Below are 17,808 nucleotides of genomic sequence, written 5' to 3'. Positions count from 1 at the left end.
AGTTATATATATATATATATATATATATATATATATATATATATATAATATATATAATATATATATATATATATATATATATATATATATATATATATATATATATATATATATATATATATATATATATATATATATATATTTGAAAGTTGTTGAAAACCTTCCTATTCAATTGTATAGATCTAAAGGTTGAAGGAGTCGTCTGTTCAAAAACTTTTTTATGGTTTCTGTAATGGGGAAGTATTTTATTTTATAGATATCTGATAGGTATGCAGGGATTTGAACTCCAACATATCTGATATGTTGTTATATCAGATGTAAGTTATGTACATGTAACTCATGTAAGGTATGATTACAGCATTCAAAAAACATTGACATCAATTGTTCTTTGAATATTTTATACCATTCTGCAATAAAGCCATCTACGCCTGGTACTTTAGATGTTTTAAGTTTTGATATAGCGTTGCTTATTTCTTCTATAGTTTTTTTTTTTTTTTTTGAGCTATGGGTTTTATTTTGTATCGATCCAATTGATGGTAAATCTAATGTGTGTAAAAATGCTTGCATGTTTGCAAGTTCAATATTGTCTTTTGAGGTATATAATTCCTTATAATATTTTTGAAAAGCCTGTTGCATTTTCTCCAATTTATGACATATCATTTTAGTTTTGTAATCTTTGATTTTAAATATCATCCTCTCTGCCTGTTGTTTCTTTATTCTTCATGCCAGGAGCTTTTTGGACCATTTTCATAAAATTTTAAAATGTAAATTTTATTTGTACTTGCTCATCAAACATTTTATTGAGTTCTGCTTTAACTTCTTTAACCCTAACTCTATTATTAAAATATCTGGATCTTTCTTATTACCATATTTAGTCACTTATTCTTTAAGTTGTATATTTAGATTATTTATGTAATTCAGTTTTTTTTCCCCTTGATCCCCACATTATAACTTTACCTCGTGTAACAGCTTTAGCTGCGTCCCATATGATACTAGGTGACACCTCTCCATTATCATTATGTTTTAAATATTCTAATAGTTCTTTTTTAACATATTCTACACATGTTAAATCATTCAAATAATTAGGGTTAAATCGCCAAAATGTCTTTTTGGGTTTATTGTCCAGGTAAACTGTTAAATATAATCCTGCATGGTCTGAGATGTCCCTTGTTCCTATTTTACAGTCTTTTATTTATATTCAACTGACCCAAAAATAAAAAATAAAATAATCAATTCTAGAATGAGAAATGTGGGCAGAAGAGAAGAAAGTATATTCTTTTTTAAGAGGGTATATGTCTCTTCATACATCTATCGAGCCTAATTATTTCATCAAATATCTTATTTGTCTAGTTTCTTGACTAATTTGCTTATTAGACGATGAGTCCAATTTAGGCTGAAGTTGTACATTCCAGTCTCCCCAACAGATCAAAATACCTGATGCCTTCTTGGCTATAACACTTAATATTTATTTGAGAAATGCTTTGTCTTTTTCAGGTGGTCTATATATACTAACTAATGTAACTTTGTATTGGTCGATAGTTTCTTTAATTACGTTATATCCCCCTTCTTTATCAGTAATCTTAGAAATTAATTTGAAGTTGATTTTATCTGAGATTAATGTCATTACTCCTCATTTACGACCATTATGAAAAGAAAACCTTCCCATTTTATCTCATTTCTTATGTTCTGTATCAGAAAGATGTGTCTCTTGCCAGAAGATTATCTGTTGGTTTTCTCTTTTAATTTTAGCCACAAGTTTGCTTCTTTTAATTGGATTTAGTAACCTATTAATATTCAAAGTAATTACTCTATATTTCTGTTTTTGCATATACTATAATCAGATGTTATTGCGAAGATCACAGTGACCGGAACATGAAAAACACAAACATGAATATCTTGAACAACATAAAAAACATTACGAAAAAGATCTCCAAACCTTGAAGTCTTAAATAACTTCTTAATGTGAGGGGAAAGCCTTCCTTTTCTAAAAAACCCTTCCTTGCTGTGCCTACTGCACTTCATGTTATTTAAATATGGTTTAGGTTATCATATATGATGTAAAAAGGAGGATTAATATCAGTGTGTATGGGAGCACTCTTTCTATGCTGCTACATGTGTTGACACCATACCGGAAACCATCCCATGTGTTTCTTAAGCTGCCCCGAATGAGTGAAACTCTGTAGACACTAGGGTTGGGTATCATTTTTTTTTTTCTGATACCGGTGCTAAACTGATACTTTTAAAACGATACCGGTGCCAAAACGGTGCCTGAATTGATACTTTTTAGCCACAAAATGATGGTGGACGACTCTTCAAAAATATTTTATTTGACAAAATATTTTTTATAAATCATTTTAATAGAACAATATAATTACAGTTTAAAGTAAATATCAGTTCATATTGTATTACATTAATACATTTCCTTTGATCATTTGTTGGTTAGCATGAATTTAAGATTTGCATTATGCAATTACATTAGCTTACTATTAACCTGTGGGGGGCAGGCAGGGGCCATGTACTTTTAGGAGCACATTTTAACAAATATATATATATATATATATATATATATATATATATATATATATATATATATACATCACAAAATACTTAAAACATTATTCAAAGTCATTTGTTTTTATGCATCACTCTGCAGTCTTCATAAACTAGATAATTAAATAACTTAAACCCAAAATAATCTTCCTTGTTCATTTATTCGACAAGTAACATTGTATTGGTGTAGGAGAACACATTTCTAACATTCAAGTACATCAAGGCACATTGTTGCACCTCTCAACTTTAACAGGCCTACAGTTGAAGTCAATTTATTTTGTCCTAACATTCATTTAAAATAATGTTTCTGAAAAATTTTTACAGTGTTTCATTAAACATAATTATTCTGGAGTCATAATAAGTCGTATTTCTTATTGTTTACTTCATGAATAAAAGCCGTTTTAAATAAAAAATAAATAAAAATAAGGTCAGTATCATTAGCCTCCTTAAGAAATATTTACTGTATATTTTTGATTTACACAACGAATCAGTTACAAAATAATTTGACTAATTATTTTAACTTTCGTAGTTAACTGATTAAGTCTAAATTACACTTTAATCTGAATAAAACACTATAAAATACTTAAAGGGACTTTGTTGAATACAACTGTCTTGCAAAATATCTAGTAAAATGTTCTGCACTGATTGTCAGCATAAAAAAAGTAGCGTTAGATATTAGAAAAGTTAAACTATTATGTTTAAAAATGTGTTGTAAATAAATCATGTGTTCAAGACGGAAATCAAAAATGAAACGAAGTCAAAACTAAACGAGTTGATTATGACTTACATGATAGTGACTGAAAACTACATTTGATCAATGTGTTACATCTGTTCTACATGTGTCATTAAGTTTGACATGTTTCCCCCTTACACGCACTTTTGTAAAGACAGTTGCTGTGTAAGAATCCTTGCTTGTAAAAAACACTTTAGAATGCTTAGTTTAAGCAAATTGGATGAACGTGATCACGTGTTGATCTGAAGAGTGTCGCTCTCGCTCACCGAAAACCACTGTCTCCAGGCTGAATGCGCTGTTCTCTGCGCGTTGCATGCATCTGTTCCCTAGCGACAATAACAATTGCCTGATATTGCCTGTCCGTATTCCTCAAAGGTGTTTAGAATTAAATGTTTAGTGATGCTGTGACAATGCCTATATTTGCCTTTTTTCATGCACCACTCACGTCCATGCCGCAGCACCGAAACTAAGCACTAGGGCTGCTCGATTTTGGGAAAAATAATAATCACGATTATTTTGGTCATAATTGTAATCACGATTATTCCAAACGATTATAGTACTCCTGAGAATTTTTTTAAATAAATATTTCCTAAATTATGTTTAACAGAGCAAGGAATAACATTATTTCCTCTAATATTTTTCTTCTGGAGAAAGGCTTATTTGTTTTGTTTTGGCAAGAATAAAAGCAAATTTAAATATTTTGAAACCTCTTTTAAGGTCAATATTATTAGCCCCTTTAGGCAATATATATTTTTGATTGTCTGCAGAAGAAAGTACTGTTATATAATGACTTGCCTAATTACCTTAATTAAGCTTTTGAATCACACTTTGAATTTTAATGTTTGTATTTAAAAAAATATCTACTAAAATATTATGAGCTGTCATCATAGCAAAGATAAAATTAATTTGTTATTAGAAATTAATTATTAAAACTATTATGTTCAGAAAACTTCTTTCCATTAAACAGAAATTGGGGGGGAAAGGGTTGCTAAAATTCAGGAGGGCTAATAATTCTGACTTCAACTGCATATATTGTTTTCCTCCCTGCAAAGGAAAGAGAAATAAATACAATAAAATAAAAAATATGAAACAAACTGTGCTTTTAGCATCTTCACCGTAAGACAAACACTTTAGCTACAAAATTCTTCATTCAAGAGCAAAGAGGGATTTTCTCGTTGTTTTATTAATCATAATAAAACAGGCGCCAGCTGTGCTCTGTCACTTTAATGGTTTCGCTTTAGCGTGTCTTTTGATCCTCCTCATCTCGTTTGTTTATTACAAAATGAGGGTTAATATGAATAATCACTAAACACCGCGTTTTGACACTTATTTGAACATTAAAGCGCTCACGTTAATGACTTTAGATGTGTGTGCTCTCTGCTCGTCACAATGTGCGAATGAGACCAAGTGCAGACCGCATGCTTTTGACTGTCTGCGAGCCGCAGGCCGCACACACAAAAGCATGCGGTCTTTCGCGCTTTTAAGAGCAACAAGTGTAGACAACTGGACAGGGGGCGGTAAATAATGGAATAATTGTTTATCTCGATTAATGGTTTTTCATAATCGTTAGAAACCATAATCGAAATCGGATTTTCGATTAATTGCACAGCCCTATTAAGCACCGAAATTCATACACTGATTTAATACCGGTACATACCGGTTGCCAAGGTACGGTTTCGGTACCCAACCCTAGTACACACTGATCATGTCTACAGTTTATCTCCAGTGTGAATCCTTTGATGTCTTTTCAGGGATCCTGAGTGAGTAAATCTCTTACTGCAGTGTGAACACTTGTACGGTTTTTCTCCAGTGTGAATCCTCTGGTGCCGTTTCAATTCTACAGCTGTAATAAAAGTCTTCTCACACTCCAAGCACATATGCTCTCTCACACCAGTGTGAATCTTCATGTGGTTTTTAAGGGATGATGATTGGCTAAAACTCTTCCCACACTGATTGCATGTGCATGGTTTCTCTTCAGTGTGGATCCTCATGTGTAGATTAAGGGATGATGAGTGGCTGAAACTCTTCCCACACTGAGTGCAAGTGAATGGTTTTTCTCCGGTGTGGATCCTCAGGTGTTTTTTAACGTATGATGAATCGCAGAAACTCTTCCCACACTTAGTGCAAGTGAATGGTTTTTCTCCGGTGTGGATCCTCATGTGTCTATAAAGCGACGATGATTTGCTAAAACTCTTCCCACACTGAGGGCATGTTAATGGTTTCTCTCCAGTGTGGATCATCATGTGTAGATTAAGGTATGATGAGTGGCTGAAACTCTTCCCACACTGAGTGCATGAGAATGGTTTCTCTCCAGTGTGAATCCTCATGTGAGTCTTTAGTTTGCTTTTGTTTGCCAAACTCTTTCCACACTGAGTGCAGGTAAAACAACTCTTGTCTCTCACTTTTACAATACCATCAGTCTCTAAATGAGTTTTGTCCTCAATTTTGACATGATGTTCCTCCTCTTTACTCTCCTCGTAGTCTTTAATTAGGTCTGAAATGAAAATAAGTTTACTTTTTAGTAAATCATTAAAACTCAGTGAAAAGGCACTAAAAACATTGGCTTCACAAATCTTAATTTTGATGCACATTAAATGTAAAGATCATATTTAGATTGATCCTGTCATATTACCCTCCTGGTGTCCATTACACACATACACATTTAAGTGGATTCTTTTTTGATTGATCCCAGGATCATTTTTGGTCAAATTGATGAGACATAAATTTTAAAGCTGTAAATGGCCAGTTTCTATTTGTATATATTCGTAATCACAACAAAACAATTTGTTTTTGTAAAACTTGTAAAGCCGATAGGGAATGCTTTTTCATTCTGTGCCTGACTGGTAAACCTGTTAGAAAAAAACAGCTGAACATCTGAGAATATTTGCCTCAGACATATATGACACATGTATAATATCTGCATAAAGCTTTAAATCTGCACCTTTAAATGACAAATGTTCTAGAGGTAAGTAATCTGTATGTAACAAATGCAATGCAGAAATCTAACACTTAACTGTTTCAGACTCAACTGTTTTTATTAATTAAAGGAAGACAAAATACTGAACTACACAGCCTTGTGTAAAAAAAAATTCCCATTAGAAAAACTTTAATTTATCACACCGGCTTCAAGTTCTCTAGCCACACCCAGACCTGATTACAACCACACATGTTCGCAATCAAGAAATCACCTAAATAGGACCTGTCTGACAAAGTGAAGTTGACCAAAAAAAGCCTCAAAGCTAGACATCATGCCAAAATCTAAAGACCTTTAAACACAAATGAGAAAGAAAATACTTGTGTCACGAGTTATTAAAAAAAGAGTGAGCTCAAATGCAAGTCTTTATTGAGAAGCGAGTCTTGGAAAAAGCAAAAGTCAAAGTAAACACCCGGTCGGGTGAGCGCTGAGGAAGTGCCGTAGGAAAAAACAACCAGACACTTACTCAATAGCGGTCTTAGAAACATACAGGGTGAGTAACAAAATAATATACACACAAATGATCGACAACATACTGACAAACATGAAGGGGAATGATGTGGTATAAACAGGAAAAAAGGGAAACGAGAGCTTCTGTGACTGCAAATAAAAGCAGATGACAAGAGATAATCTGTAACCCAGAACAGGAGAGCAAAAGCGTAAGGTATCACAGGAGGATGTCGCATCAAAGATTCAAGTGTTACCACTCAGTAAGTTATGTCACAAGACTCGCATCACTTTATTGTGGCTTTGAGGCTCAATGGGATTCCAATTACTGGCCAAAGTTATATAAAATTACACTTTATTACAATATATATTTAGAATATAAATATATATAATGTATACTATATAATATTAAATTAAATTACATAAAACAATTAAAAGGACAAATTCTGCACCTTTTGGCCATGGGGGGTGGTTCGTTCGAACAACCCGAAACGCCCTGCCTACGGGCATGGCACAGTGATCTGTGTCGTTACAAGGGCTTTTCCCACAGCTGGTGGAGGAGAGTTTCATTGTTTTCACTGTAAAATCCTCACCGCGTGCGCAGATTTAGGAGACATTTATGCAGAATGCATCTTTGCACCTAAAAACGCCAAACGCAGCACCAGGAACAGATTAAAACAGTTGTTATGTGATCTTAAAGTAAAAAAGCCTGCAATGCTTGCCCCGCCTTTGTGCTCTTCTTATTGGCTCACTGCTCTACAACTGAATGCAAATCATTGGTTAATATCAGCTGTCAATCACTCTGTCAATGCCTTCTGCCTTCAGATTATAGGAGCTACAACTGCGAAAATGTGAAGCGCTAAAGATGAGAAAATGAAAATAACAGACAGATTTACCTAAAGTTATTAATAACGGCGCATCTTATTAGTGATCATGTTCTGAATGTTAATCCACCATTTAAACTTTTCCAAGAGTGGATAAAAGACTTCTAGTGGCTTCAAGTCTGCAGGTAACAGTGTTTGGCACTGAATCTACACATTTAAGCGCGAGAGGTATTGTATAATCCTTCATTTAATCCTCACGATGCTGTCAGCCGTGCAAGCGGCAGCTATATGTAACATTTAACACAGCTCATGAAAAGACTGTTATTGCTATGAAGATGACATGCAAATAATAAGTTATATATCAATATAAATGTGGGGTGGGACGATGGATCGTGATGCCGGCTCAGCATCGTGAAGTTTGTCGGCCATCGGCGATGGACAATGGCATCTTAAAAAATAATACAATTGATCAGCTACACTCAACATCATCTTCTGAAGAGCTTCATAAGAAAATACTTATTCTGCAAGCGGAATGACTCCTTGAGGATCTCCACATAAGATCACGCCAGATTCATTATGAACATGGTGAATGAGCTGGCAGGTTATTGTGTTAGCAACTGAAACAATCCTCAGCAGCTGGTGTTATAGCAGCAGTTAGTAAGGATGATGGCAGTATTATTACTGAACAACTGGGTATTAGTGATCAATTTAAAAACTTCTATAAAACTCTTTAAAGCTATGAGGTAAACTAAATTGAACATATTGAGAGCTTTTTTAATTATTTAGAATTACCATCCCTCTGTGATTCAGATCAGTTGACAAAAGAAGGAATTTTAACACCTTCTGAATTTGAAAATACAATAAAAAAAATTAAAAAAATCAGAAAAGCACCAGGCCCTGATGGCTTCCCGGCTGAGTTTTATAAGAAGTTTTCTGCAAAGTTAACACCCCTGTTGTGCAAGGTATTCACTAAAGCTCTTGTTTCGGAATCACTTCCCCCTTCATGACATCGGCTGTTATTACAGTACTTCTTCAAAAGGTTAAGGATCCACTTAAATGCGAATCTTATCGTCCGATCAGCTTACTCTGCTGTATAAAATCATGGCTAAAGTGCTGGCAATCAGAGTGGAGTCAGTCATGAGAAAGATAATTCGGGTACGGGTCACCTTTATCAGGCTTGATACAGATACTTTACACACAAATACTTGTGTATAAATGTTTATTACTAACTTTTCTATGAACATTAGTTGATTATAACTGCAGATCAATGACAGTGCGAAATAGCCTACTGTAACGTCTGTAATTATATAAAGTAAATAAATAAATGAAGATATAAGAACACATACAGCCCCTTACAGTCTCCGATATGTTACCAACTACAGAAGAACTACACAAAGCAGACATTTCGTCCTTAATTAGGTTCAATACAACACAAAGTATAGCCTACAGTCAGTGAAAACCTCTCATCTGTGTCTGTAATCTTCAGCCACACATGAAGCCTCTTTTAGAGAGTCTATCCATCATTCCCAGTTAATATTAGTTCAAAAGGTGATAATAAAGATTAAGACAAGGCAGTTTGTTCACGTTTGCTGAAGAAATAACATGCTCCTTGGCTTCGCCTTTTTTCCGCACTCCACTCCCGCGTTTGTCCTTTTCTTTCTGAATGTGTCACAGAATGTGTCCCGCGTTTGTCAGCTTCTCACAGGATCGGGTTTCCAAAGCTTGACAATAATCAAGCGCATATATTATTATCAGCTCAATAAGTTTGTTATTTCAGATAGAGACGCGCGGCGAGCACAAGGAAGAAAGCGAAACCACTCGGGCTTCAGACTAGCTCGTAAAAAACTATGCGGCACAGGGTAAATCTGCTCTTCTCCATGGCTTTGTGGCTGTTTATCAAGATGACGACAGGGTTTGTTTGAGCCCGGATCGACCATGGCTGCATATGTATATAATTCCGCAGTAATCTCTCGCTGTGTATTTCAAACATGGCGGGTTCTTTGTCTACATTCTGGCTTTTTGTGTCTACGAATGACGTATCTCTGTAAACCAATAACGTTCAGCTGCACGTCTAGGTCTGCCTTTTAGGGCCTACTCACACTATGCCATCCGTACCGTGCCCAGGCCCGTTTCCCGGATCGTTTGAGAAGTGTGAGTGCGCTGAATCGGGCTCAAGCACGGTTCACTTGGCCGGCCCTGGCCCGGTTGGAAGAGGTGGGCCTGAGCGCGGATCACTTGGGCTTTGGCACGGTACGCTTGTGTGTGAGTGCAAAACGTGCCAAACCCCAAAACTGAAAGGGAGATGTGACTTTTAAGGGGCTGTTTCATATGGATTTATTAATCATTCTTACTGTTCAGTGAACGCAAACTGCCGTAGTTTATTAAAGACAAGAACTCCTGCACGACAGCTGCGCGCCTTCAGCAGACCTCCTCATTCCTGCAGCACGAGAGCTTTATGATTGTTTATGAGCGCCAAAAGTGGCGGATCTGTTCGGCGAAATATCTGACTGCGTGTCACCGCATCCCTAAGGACTGTTTGGCGAAATATTTGACTGCATGTCACTGCATATCAAATGACTGAAACAATATAACTAGAGAAATCTCTACTGTGCTGCTGAGAGAGCGCTTCTCACTGAACAGCGCAGAAGTGATGACGTAAGCATGCCCAGGCCCGTTTGTGGTGTGAGTGTGGGCCGTCGGGGCAGACGGGAGGGGGGACAAGCGTGCTTTGGCCCGGTTCGAGGCAACTGTACCTAGTGTGAGTATGGCCTTAGTGTTTGGGACCCTTTCGAAAGGGTTCCAAAAAAGTGGTACGGTACGGTTTGGTTCGGTACGCCTTTTGACAGTGGAAACGGCCATAAAAGCGTACCAAACCGAACCACTCAGTGGTAACGGTCCATAAGAGCTTGATTAACATGGTAAACAATATAGAGACTTCTAAATGAATGAATGTGCGAATATAAAACCAACTTTACCTCTATATGACTGAGTTGGTGTTTGAGAATGAAAACCAACCTGTTTGTTCCTGCAGATCTTCCTGTTTGACTGTGAATGTTTCTTCAATCTTCACATCTTCACTCTCCTCTTTAATAAACGCCATCTTTATAACAGTGTGGAGATCAGTCGCTTCAGCAGGATTTTTTTCTCTGTGTTTGGACACTTTATCCTGTTTAAACTGAACAAAACAATAAAAATGTCCTGTTTAAAATAAATAAAACAATGAACAGAAATAAAATATCTTCTATTCAACACTTGCTTCAACAGTTACAAATAAGTAATCAGGTATGTCCAAGCATAAAGGTAAAGTTGGTTTTATATTCGCACATTCAGACTTTTCTCTTAATAATATAACTTCATGAAAGTATTATTTGCAAACTCTAAATAGCAAAATCATATTAGCAGCCAATGACTATCAAAGTACAGCATTGTTTACAGTCCAATAAACAATGTTGTTTAGAAGTTATACTTGCATGCTAATTCAAATCGAATATTGAAAGTAACATGGTGAACTATATAGAGACTTATAAATGAACGAATGTGTGAATATAAAACCAACTTTACCTCTATAGTCAGAGCTATAAAGCAGTGGTTCCCAACCTGGGGTCCGCGCCCCCCTAAGGGTGGCGCCAGAGTTTACAAGGGGGGCGCGGGAGAGGATAAGTGTTGAGGTAGAAAAAGGCATAAAAATGCTCCACTATTAAATAGGGCTGTACAATTAATCAACAATTCGATTTCGATTTCAAACGATTATAAAAAAGCATTAATCAAGATAAACGATTATTGCATCATATACCGCCCACTTTCCAGTTGTACACGTATTGCTCTTAAAAGCGCGAAAGAGCGCGTGCTTTTGTGTGTGTGCAGCACGCACACGCAGCCAGAAGCATGCGGCCGGTCAGCATTCGCTCTCATTCGCAAACTGAGACGAGCAGAGGAGCGCAGACATCTAAAGTCATCTTAACGTTAGCACTTTAATGGTCAAATAGGTGTCAAAACGCGGTGTTTAGTGATTATTTATATTAACCCTCATTTGTGTAATAAACAAACGAGTTGAGAATCAAAAGACGTGAACGAGAAACCATTAAAGAGAGAGCGGGAAATATTCCTGCTGCCGGTTGTTTTTATTATCATTAATCAAACATAACGAGAAAATCTTTCTCTGCTCTTGACTGAAGACTTTTGCAGCTAAAGTGTTTTTCTTACAGTGAAGATGCTTAAAGCACAGTTTGTTTCATATTTTTATTCTATTGTATTTATTTCTTTTTTCTTTGCAGGGTGGAAAATAACTGTATGTATACACTTGAAGTCAGAATTATTAGCCCTCATGAATATTAGCTAAATATTAACTTTTCCTGCCCAATTTCTGTTTCATGAAAAGAAGTTTTTTTTTACTTATTTCTGAACATAATAGTTTTGATATCTCGTTTCTAATAACTGATTTCTTTTATATTTGCTATGATGACAGTACATAATATTTTACTAGATATTTTTCAAAATACAAGCATTCAGATTAAAGTGCAGTTCAAAGGCTTAATTAGAGTAATAAGGCAAGTCATTGTATAACAGTATATTCTTCTGCTGACAATCAAATATATATATTGCTTAAGGGGGCTAATAATTTTGATCTTAAAATGTCAAAATCTCAAAATATTTAAACCTGCTTATATTCTAGCTAAAATAAAACAAATAAGCCTAGAAGAAAAAAAATATTATAGGAAATACTGTTAAAATTCCTTGTTCTGTTAAACATAATTTGGGAAATATTTATTTTAAAAAAAATTCTCAGGAGCGCTAACAATTTTGACTTTAACTGATAATCGTTTTGAATAATCATGATTACAATTATGACCAAAATAATCGTGATTATGATTTTTCCCAAAATCGAGCAGCCCTACTATTATATATGTATTTTTAAGTACCAAAATAAATAAATAAATAAATCAAAACACATGCTTAAAATTACAACATAATAGTGAAAATAATTAAAATAAATAACTTTAAAAAATTTTTTACATTTTATTCACTTGCGCAATGTGCTTGTCCAACTTCTTGTAAAGGCAAAGCAAAACAAAAATGGCAGAGAAAAGTAAATGCAGTGATTCTTCAGAGGCGAAGAAAAAGATTAGACAGTATGACAAAGCCTACCTAAATTTTGGTTTTATTGAAGGCCAAGACAAGTTAAAACTGATTAATTTATATTTTCTATACATATTATATATTAATATTACACAAACACACACATACAATATATAATGTTTGTATATGTTCATAGGGGGGGTCCCCAAAGAAAAAGGTTGGGAACCACTGCTATAAAGAATGAGCTGATTAAAACTAGTACTCCGTTTCTCATACATAGTTATGTATATTTAGAATGGAATGACATCATGCTATTTAATCAATTAAACCTTCATTAAAACACCTATTACACACGGTTTCTGTTTATTTAGTTTATTCAAACAATAGCCCTCATTACTGTGAGTAAAATACTACATAGTATAAAGTGTTCAAATAATGTTGTCACCAGCAGCATTATGCATTAACAGCATAATTTAGCATCAGATGAAAAAAGCCTAAAACTTTAATCAATCGCTTAATATAAGTGTAAACGCTTTAAAACAAACCTTTCTCCAGCTGAGTCCAGGGCAAGAGCGGCGCAGACTTATGACGTCACATCACGCCAAAATAAAAGTCTTTTCTTTTTTTTTTTGCTTTTTTTGCTACTTGCTGTTGCAGTCATGACTTCTTGATACATTTCTCGCTCGTTTTCCACTTTCTCTCCCTCTCTCTCTCTCTCTCTCTCTCTCTCTCTCTCACACTCACACACACACATTCAGTATTTGGAGTTGATCAAAACCTTTACTCTAAACATTTTTAAGACAATTTTAAAAAACTTGTTTAATTCACTAAGACTAAGTGTGTAAAGCAGAAAATCTAAAAGGTATAACAAATAAACTGATGGGTGTTTTGAGCTGACACTTTACAGACACATTCTAGAGACACAAACTTATATTAAATGCTGAAAATGGGTAAAATAGGTGCCCTTTAAGTATAAAAGTACCCATTACTACTTCATGTTTTAATTTCAGTAGCTTGGTCATTATCACTAAAAAGTGCCTTTGATGTCCCATGATTGAACAGTATTATATGGAAATAATGTGCAATAAAGAAACTGATGTTTTGATATAATTGGTTAAACCTTTACACACATGCAGGTAGAATTATCAGTGTTTTGAAATATGTTTTTGTACATTTTTGCGTCATTCTTTCATTGAATGGATGTGATTTTGCCATGTCCACACACTGCTTAGACAACTTCAGTAAGTTTAAATGTTGGTAAATTAGATTAAATTAAAAAGATTTAGAAATTTTCTCTTTGTCTTTAACAGATTGTTTAACAAAATCATTTTAATAACTTTTATTTTATTTTCATAATATTATATTAATCATTGTGCACGAGTCCTTGAAATTTTTGTCCACCCTGTCATGATGTGGTAAATGCCCCTTTAAGACCCCTCTGATGTACTCATTGGCATCCTCGTGCCCAATTTGCTTTTCTTCAGAGGAGGTGAAAACATCTGCTGTGCACACAGTAACTATCTACACTTATGTTTGCTTTTTTTCCTCATATTGTGTTTGAAACTGAATGTTGTCAAGATTAAAGAGCATATTGTAGGTTAGACACCCCAGTGAGACAATGTGTGTAAGAGTAAAGTAGGAACTAGATTTTTTTAAAATATACCCCTGCTAAAAAATCCAGCTTAAACCAGCCTAGGCTGGTTGGCTGGTTTTAGCTGGTCAACCAGGCTGGTTTTAGAGGGGTTTTGGCCACTTCCAGGCTGGTTTCCAGCCATTTCCAGCCTGGTCTTAGCTGGTCAGGCTGGAAAATGACCAGCTAAAACCAGCTTGACCAGCCTGGTTTAAGCTGGACATAGCTGGTTTTGGCTGGGCTCCCAGCCTGCTAGGCTGGTCAAGCTGGTTTTAGCTGGTCATCTCCCACTCACCACCCACGTCCTCAGTTAATCATTTTAAAATTCACCGTATGATTTATGATATAACATAATACAGAAAACCCAGCCACATTTGCAGACCCCTGGATAGTGAACTGCAAACCATCTCACAAAACTTATACAGTAGACTGTACCGTGTACAGCTCTCATTTTCATCGAGCTGCTTCTCCGACTGATCCAGGAGTGTTTTTCGCCGTTCGCGTCAGCTATAAGTCTTATCGGATTCATCCCATTTCACGAACCAAAATAGCGACAGGAAACTTTTGGACTTGATCTGTTGACAGGCTGGAGTTTGTGCAGTTCCCATAAACACAATAATATAGCATGATGATGATAAATTACGGCAAAACTAACAACCATTTCTGCCATTAGCTCCTCTGCTCCACTGTATACAGCGCGCGTCTGTCAGATAAGTCCCGCTTCTGACGTCACCGGGGTGGTTAGAAAAAAAAGCGGAAGTGGGAAAACAGACACATTTTCTTTAAATTTGTGCTCTTGCACTTCATAAAACATTTTAATATGGTATTTTATGGTATATAGAGTACTTTCACAAATGATTTTACCTTTTTTTGAAACAGTTTTTTAACCTACAATATGCTCTTTAATATACTTACGAGGTACTTTCCGTGTTGAGTCTGGTTGTTACCCCCTTATTACCCAAGCATTACAGTTTGTTCTCTTATACCTACACGTACGTTCATTTTACTAATACCATACGTACACTGAAGTACACCGTTATTTCACTGTACTTACGCGATACTTTGCGGGTTGTAAAAAGTAACATATGAAGAGTTTAATTACAAAGTGAGATATATCCATTTTAAAAAATGTTGGTTATTTGACATTATTATTTAAGACACCAAACTTGTTCCTGGAGGGCCGGTGTCTTGCAGATTTTAGCTCCAACCTTAATCAAACACACCTGAACAAGCTAATCAAGGTCTTGCTAGGTATACTTGAAACATCCAGGCAGGTGTGTTGAGGCAAGTTGGAGCTAAATCCAGCAGGAACACCGGCCCTCCAGGACCGAGATTAGTGACCCCTGATTTAAGACATCAACAGTAAAGTTCATTCACACTTTTTGTACATAAAAATATTACCTGAGCTTAGTGAACACAATATTTTCAAATCCGCGATATTTTTTATTTAGTTTTATGTCCATAAATAGTTCATAAATAAGTCAAAAACCATGCCAAAATGCAACATATTCATCTTAACATTGTCAAACATCTTAAATTAATTTTAAAAATTATATATATATATATATATATACATCATAAATATATAGAATAATCTATACAAAGATTGATTAAAAGATTTTTATTAAGATTCTGAGACTCTTAGCTTTGGCTAGAATGTGCATTTTTTCGCACAACACTATATATCCACCTTATGCTATATTCTAAGAAAAGCTAAAGAATCATTGTTTTTTTAATAAGTAAGATTAAGTTATGTAAGTGAAGTTACATAATCGACTTGTAGCTTGTTACAGAAAGAGTGGAGGGCGGCTCCATTTGTGTGACTGTAGCTTGAACTGCGGTCACACTAGAGTTTGAGCTTGTGAAATTCTGTTGTGCGGCGTTGCGAAAAGGAGCGGGATTAAACTCGATGATTAGACATTTAAAAAGTGAGCAATTGCTTAATGTTTTAAATTTCTGTCTACAGAGGTCATGTTTTGATCCTCGATCAGTCTCACGCAGTAAAGTGATGCAATTTCGCAGGTCAGAGTTCACAAAGCTGACGCATTCGCATGAGTATAAATGGAAATCTATGGGAGGAAAAGCCCAGAGTGACCGCAGCTTAAGGCTTCATATTACATCAAGAATACATTGAATAAATGCACATCAGGTTTACTCATGTGCTTATAATCCACTGATAACACTGAGAAGTAACTTCCTTGATGAGCACGGTATAGGATGATTTGCAAGTTACCACAGCACATCATGGATCCTAATTTCCTAGCTGAGCTTAGGGCCTACCTTCTTTTGGGTGAATACCCCCAAAAATGCTGATAAACACCAGCGATATTGCATAATTAGGAGAGCATCAAACTTCACTATGGCAGGTAAGGAAATTGGCATAACTTAAAGATAAATATAAGAACTGTCTGCAGTGTGTGCTGCATGTAAAATGATTGGACGATATTTAGCTGAGATACAACTATTACAATATAAAAGAGATTTCATATATGACGTGTAATTACAAATAAAACATCTCAATGGAAAACAATCTTTTCCTAATCTTTTTCTCCTAAAGAAAAGAATCTATAATTTTGATCTGTACAATGTATATTTTGCCCAACCTCTACAACATTTAGGCTTTGTGGCCCAGGGTCACATATATTTGAGAAACCATTTTACTCCTGTATAGGAGTAAGAGCTGGGTTTAGATATATGTTTTAAAATATATATTTTCTGCACATGACGTTTTATATTACATCAGAAAAAGGGCTCTGATAAAGAGACAAAATGTAAAGTTGTGTGTAGCATAGAGGAGGCTGACCAACTTTTCAAAGAATTTCATGCAAGCAACATTGGTGCACATTGTGGGCAACTTAAGACAAGAGATGCGATTTCTTAAAGATTTTACTGGCCTGGCATGTCAGAAGACAATGAGAAATGGGTAAGCTAATGCACTTTATGAATACTTCAGTTCAATGAATTTATGAAATCAAAAAGTTGCATTATTTTTAACTTAATTCATATTATCATTGTTTGAGGTTTCACAGTGCACTGTTTGCCAAAAAAGCTAGAGAGATCTAAAACATGAACCAGATTATATTCCAATCAAGGTACTAAATCCATGTTTCTAACATTGGCTGTTTCTCAATATGCGTTCCTCAGCGGTCTTGCGTCCTCGTGTTCTCATGCAACGTCATCATCAGCTGCCTAAGTTCAGTTCCAATACTCAAGACCGCAAGTACAGAGGACGCATGAAACTTCCCGGATGTGATCTTGATATCGAGGATGCACCGATGCAGACTTGAGCACCGAACTCGCTCTGGAAGTCCCAGAAGTCATTGCGACTGGAGGTGGGAAGCGCGGCATTTTATTTAGATTTATTATTAAAGTTCAGAGATATCACTTATTTACCTCAGGAGTTTCCCTAAATGAAACGGTGAAAGTAAACATTACCATGGACATCTTAATACAGGAATAAACACATTAAGGGTTGTTTGTTTGCTGAAATTCGTATTAAAATTTGTTTTATTTATATTCTGCAGAGTATATTTATAATGTTTTTTTTTATGCAAAGTATATATTTTGAAGAGGG

At 35.3% G+C, this 17,808-nt stretch overlaps 1 protein-coding gene across 1 annotated transcript; it reads right to left on the bottom strand.

Annotated features, from left to right (window-relative positions):
* Positions 1–2,692: 2,692 nt before the first annotated feature.
* Positions 2,693–13,202, bottom strand: LOC137490880 (uncharacterized). The gene is made up of 3 exons (XM_068219871.2): positions 13,150–13,202; positions 10,544–10,703; positions 2,693–5,777 (listed from the first exon to the last, which is right to left on the bottom strand). Exons 2-3 carry the CDS (start codon positions 10,626–10,628, stop codon positions 4,993–4,995), a joined length of 870 nt encoding a protein of 289 aa, XP_068075972.2. The 5' UTR covers positions 10,629–10,703; positions 13,150–13,202; the 3' UTR covers positions 2,693–4,992.
* Between the last annotated feature and the right edge of the window lie 4,606 nt (positions 13,203–17,808).

The sequence above is a fragment of the Danio rerio genome, chromosome 4 (genome assembly GCF_049306965.1).
Source record: "Danio rerio strain Tuebingen ecotype United States chromosome 4, GRCz12tu, whole genome shotgun sequence".
In the NCBI taxonomy this organism is placed as follows: domain Eukaryota; kingdom Metazoa; phylum Chordata; class Actinopteri; order Cypriniformes; family Danionidae; genus Danio; species Danio rerio.
This window is presented reverse-complemented; position numbering and strand designations above follow the sequence as displayed.

Bases quoted from the DNA above. Each gene is read 5' to 3' on its own strand.
- LOC137490880 (XM_068219871.2), bottom strand. From the start codon at position 10,628: ATGGCGTTTATTAAAGAGGAGAGTGAAGATGTGAAGATTGAAGAAACA. The intron at 5,778-10,543 runs GTTGGTTTTCAT...TTTTCATTTCAG, and splicing joins AGATCTGCAGGAACAAACAG to ACCTAATTAAAGACTACGAG.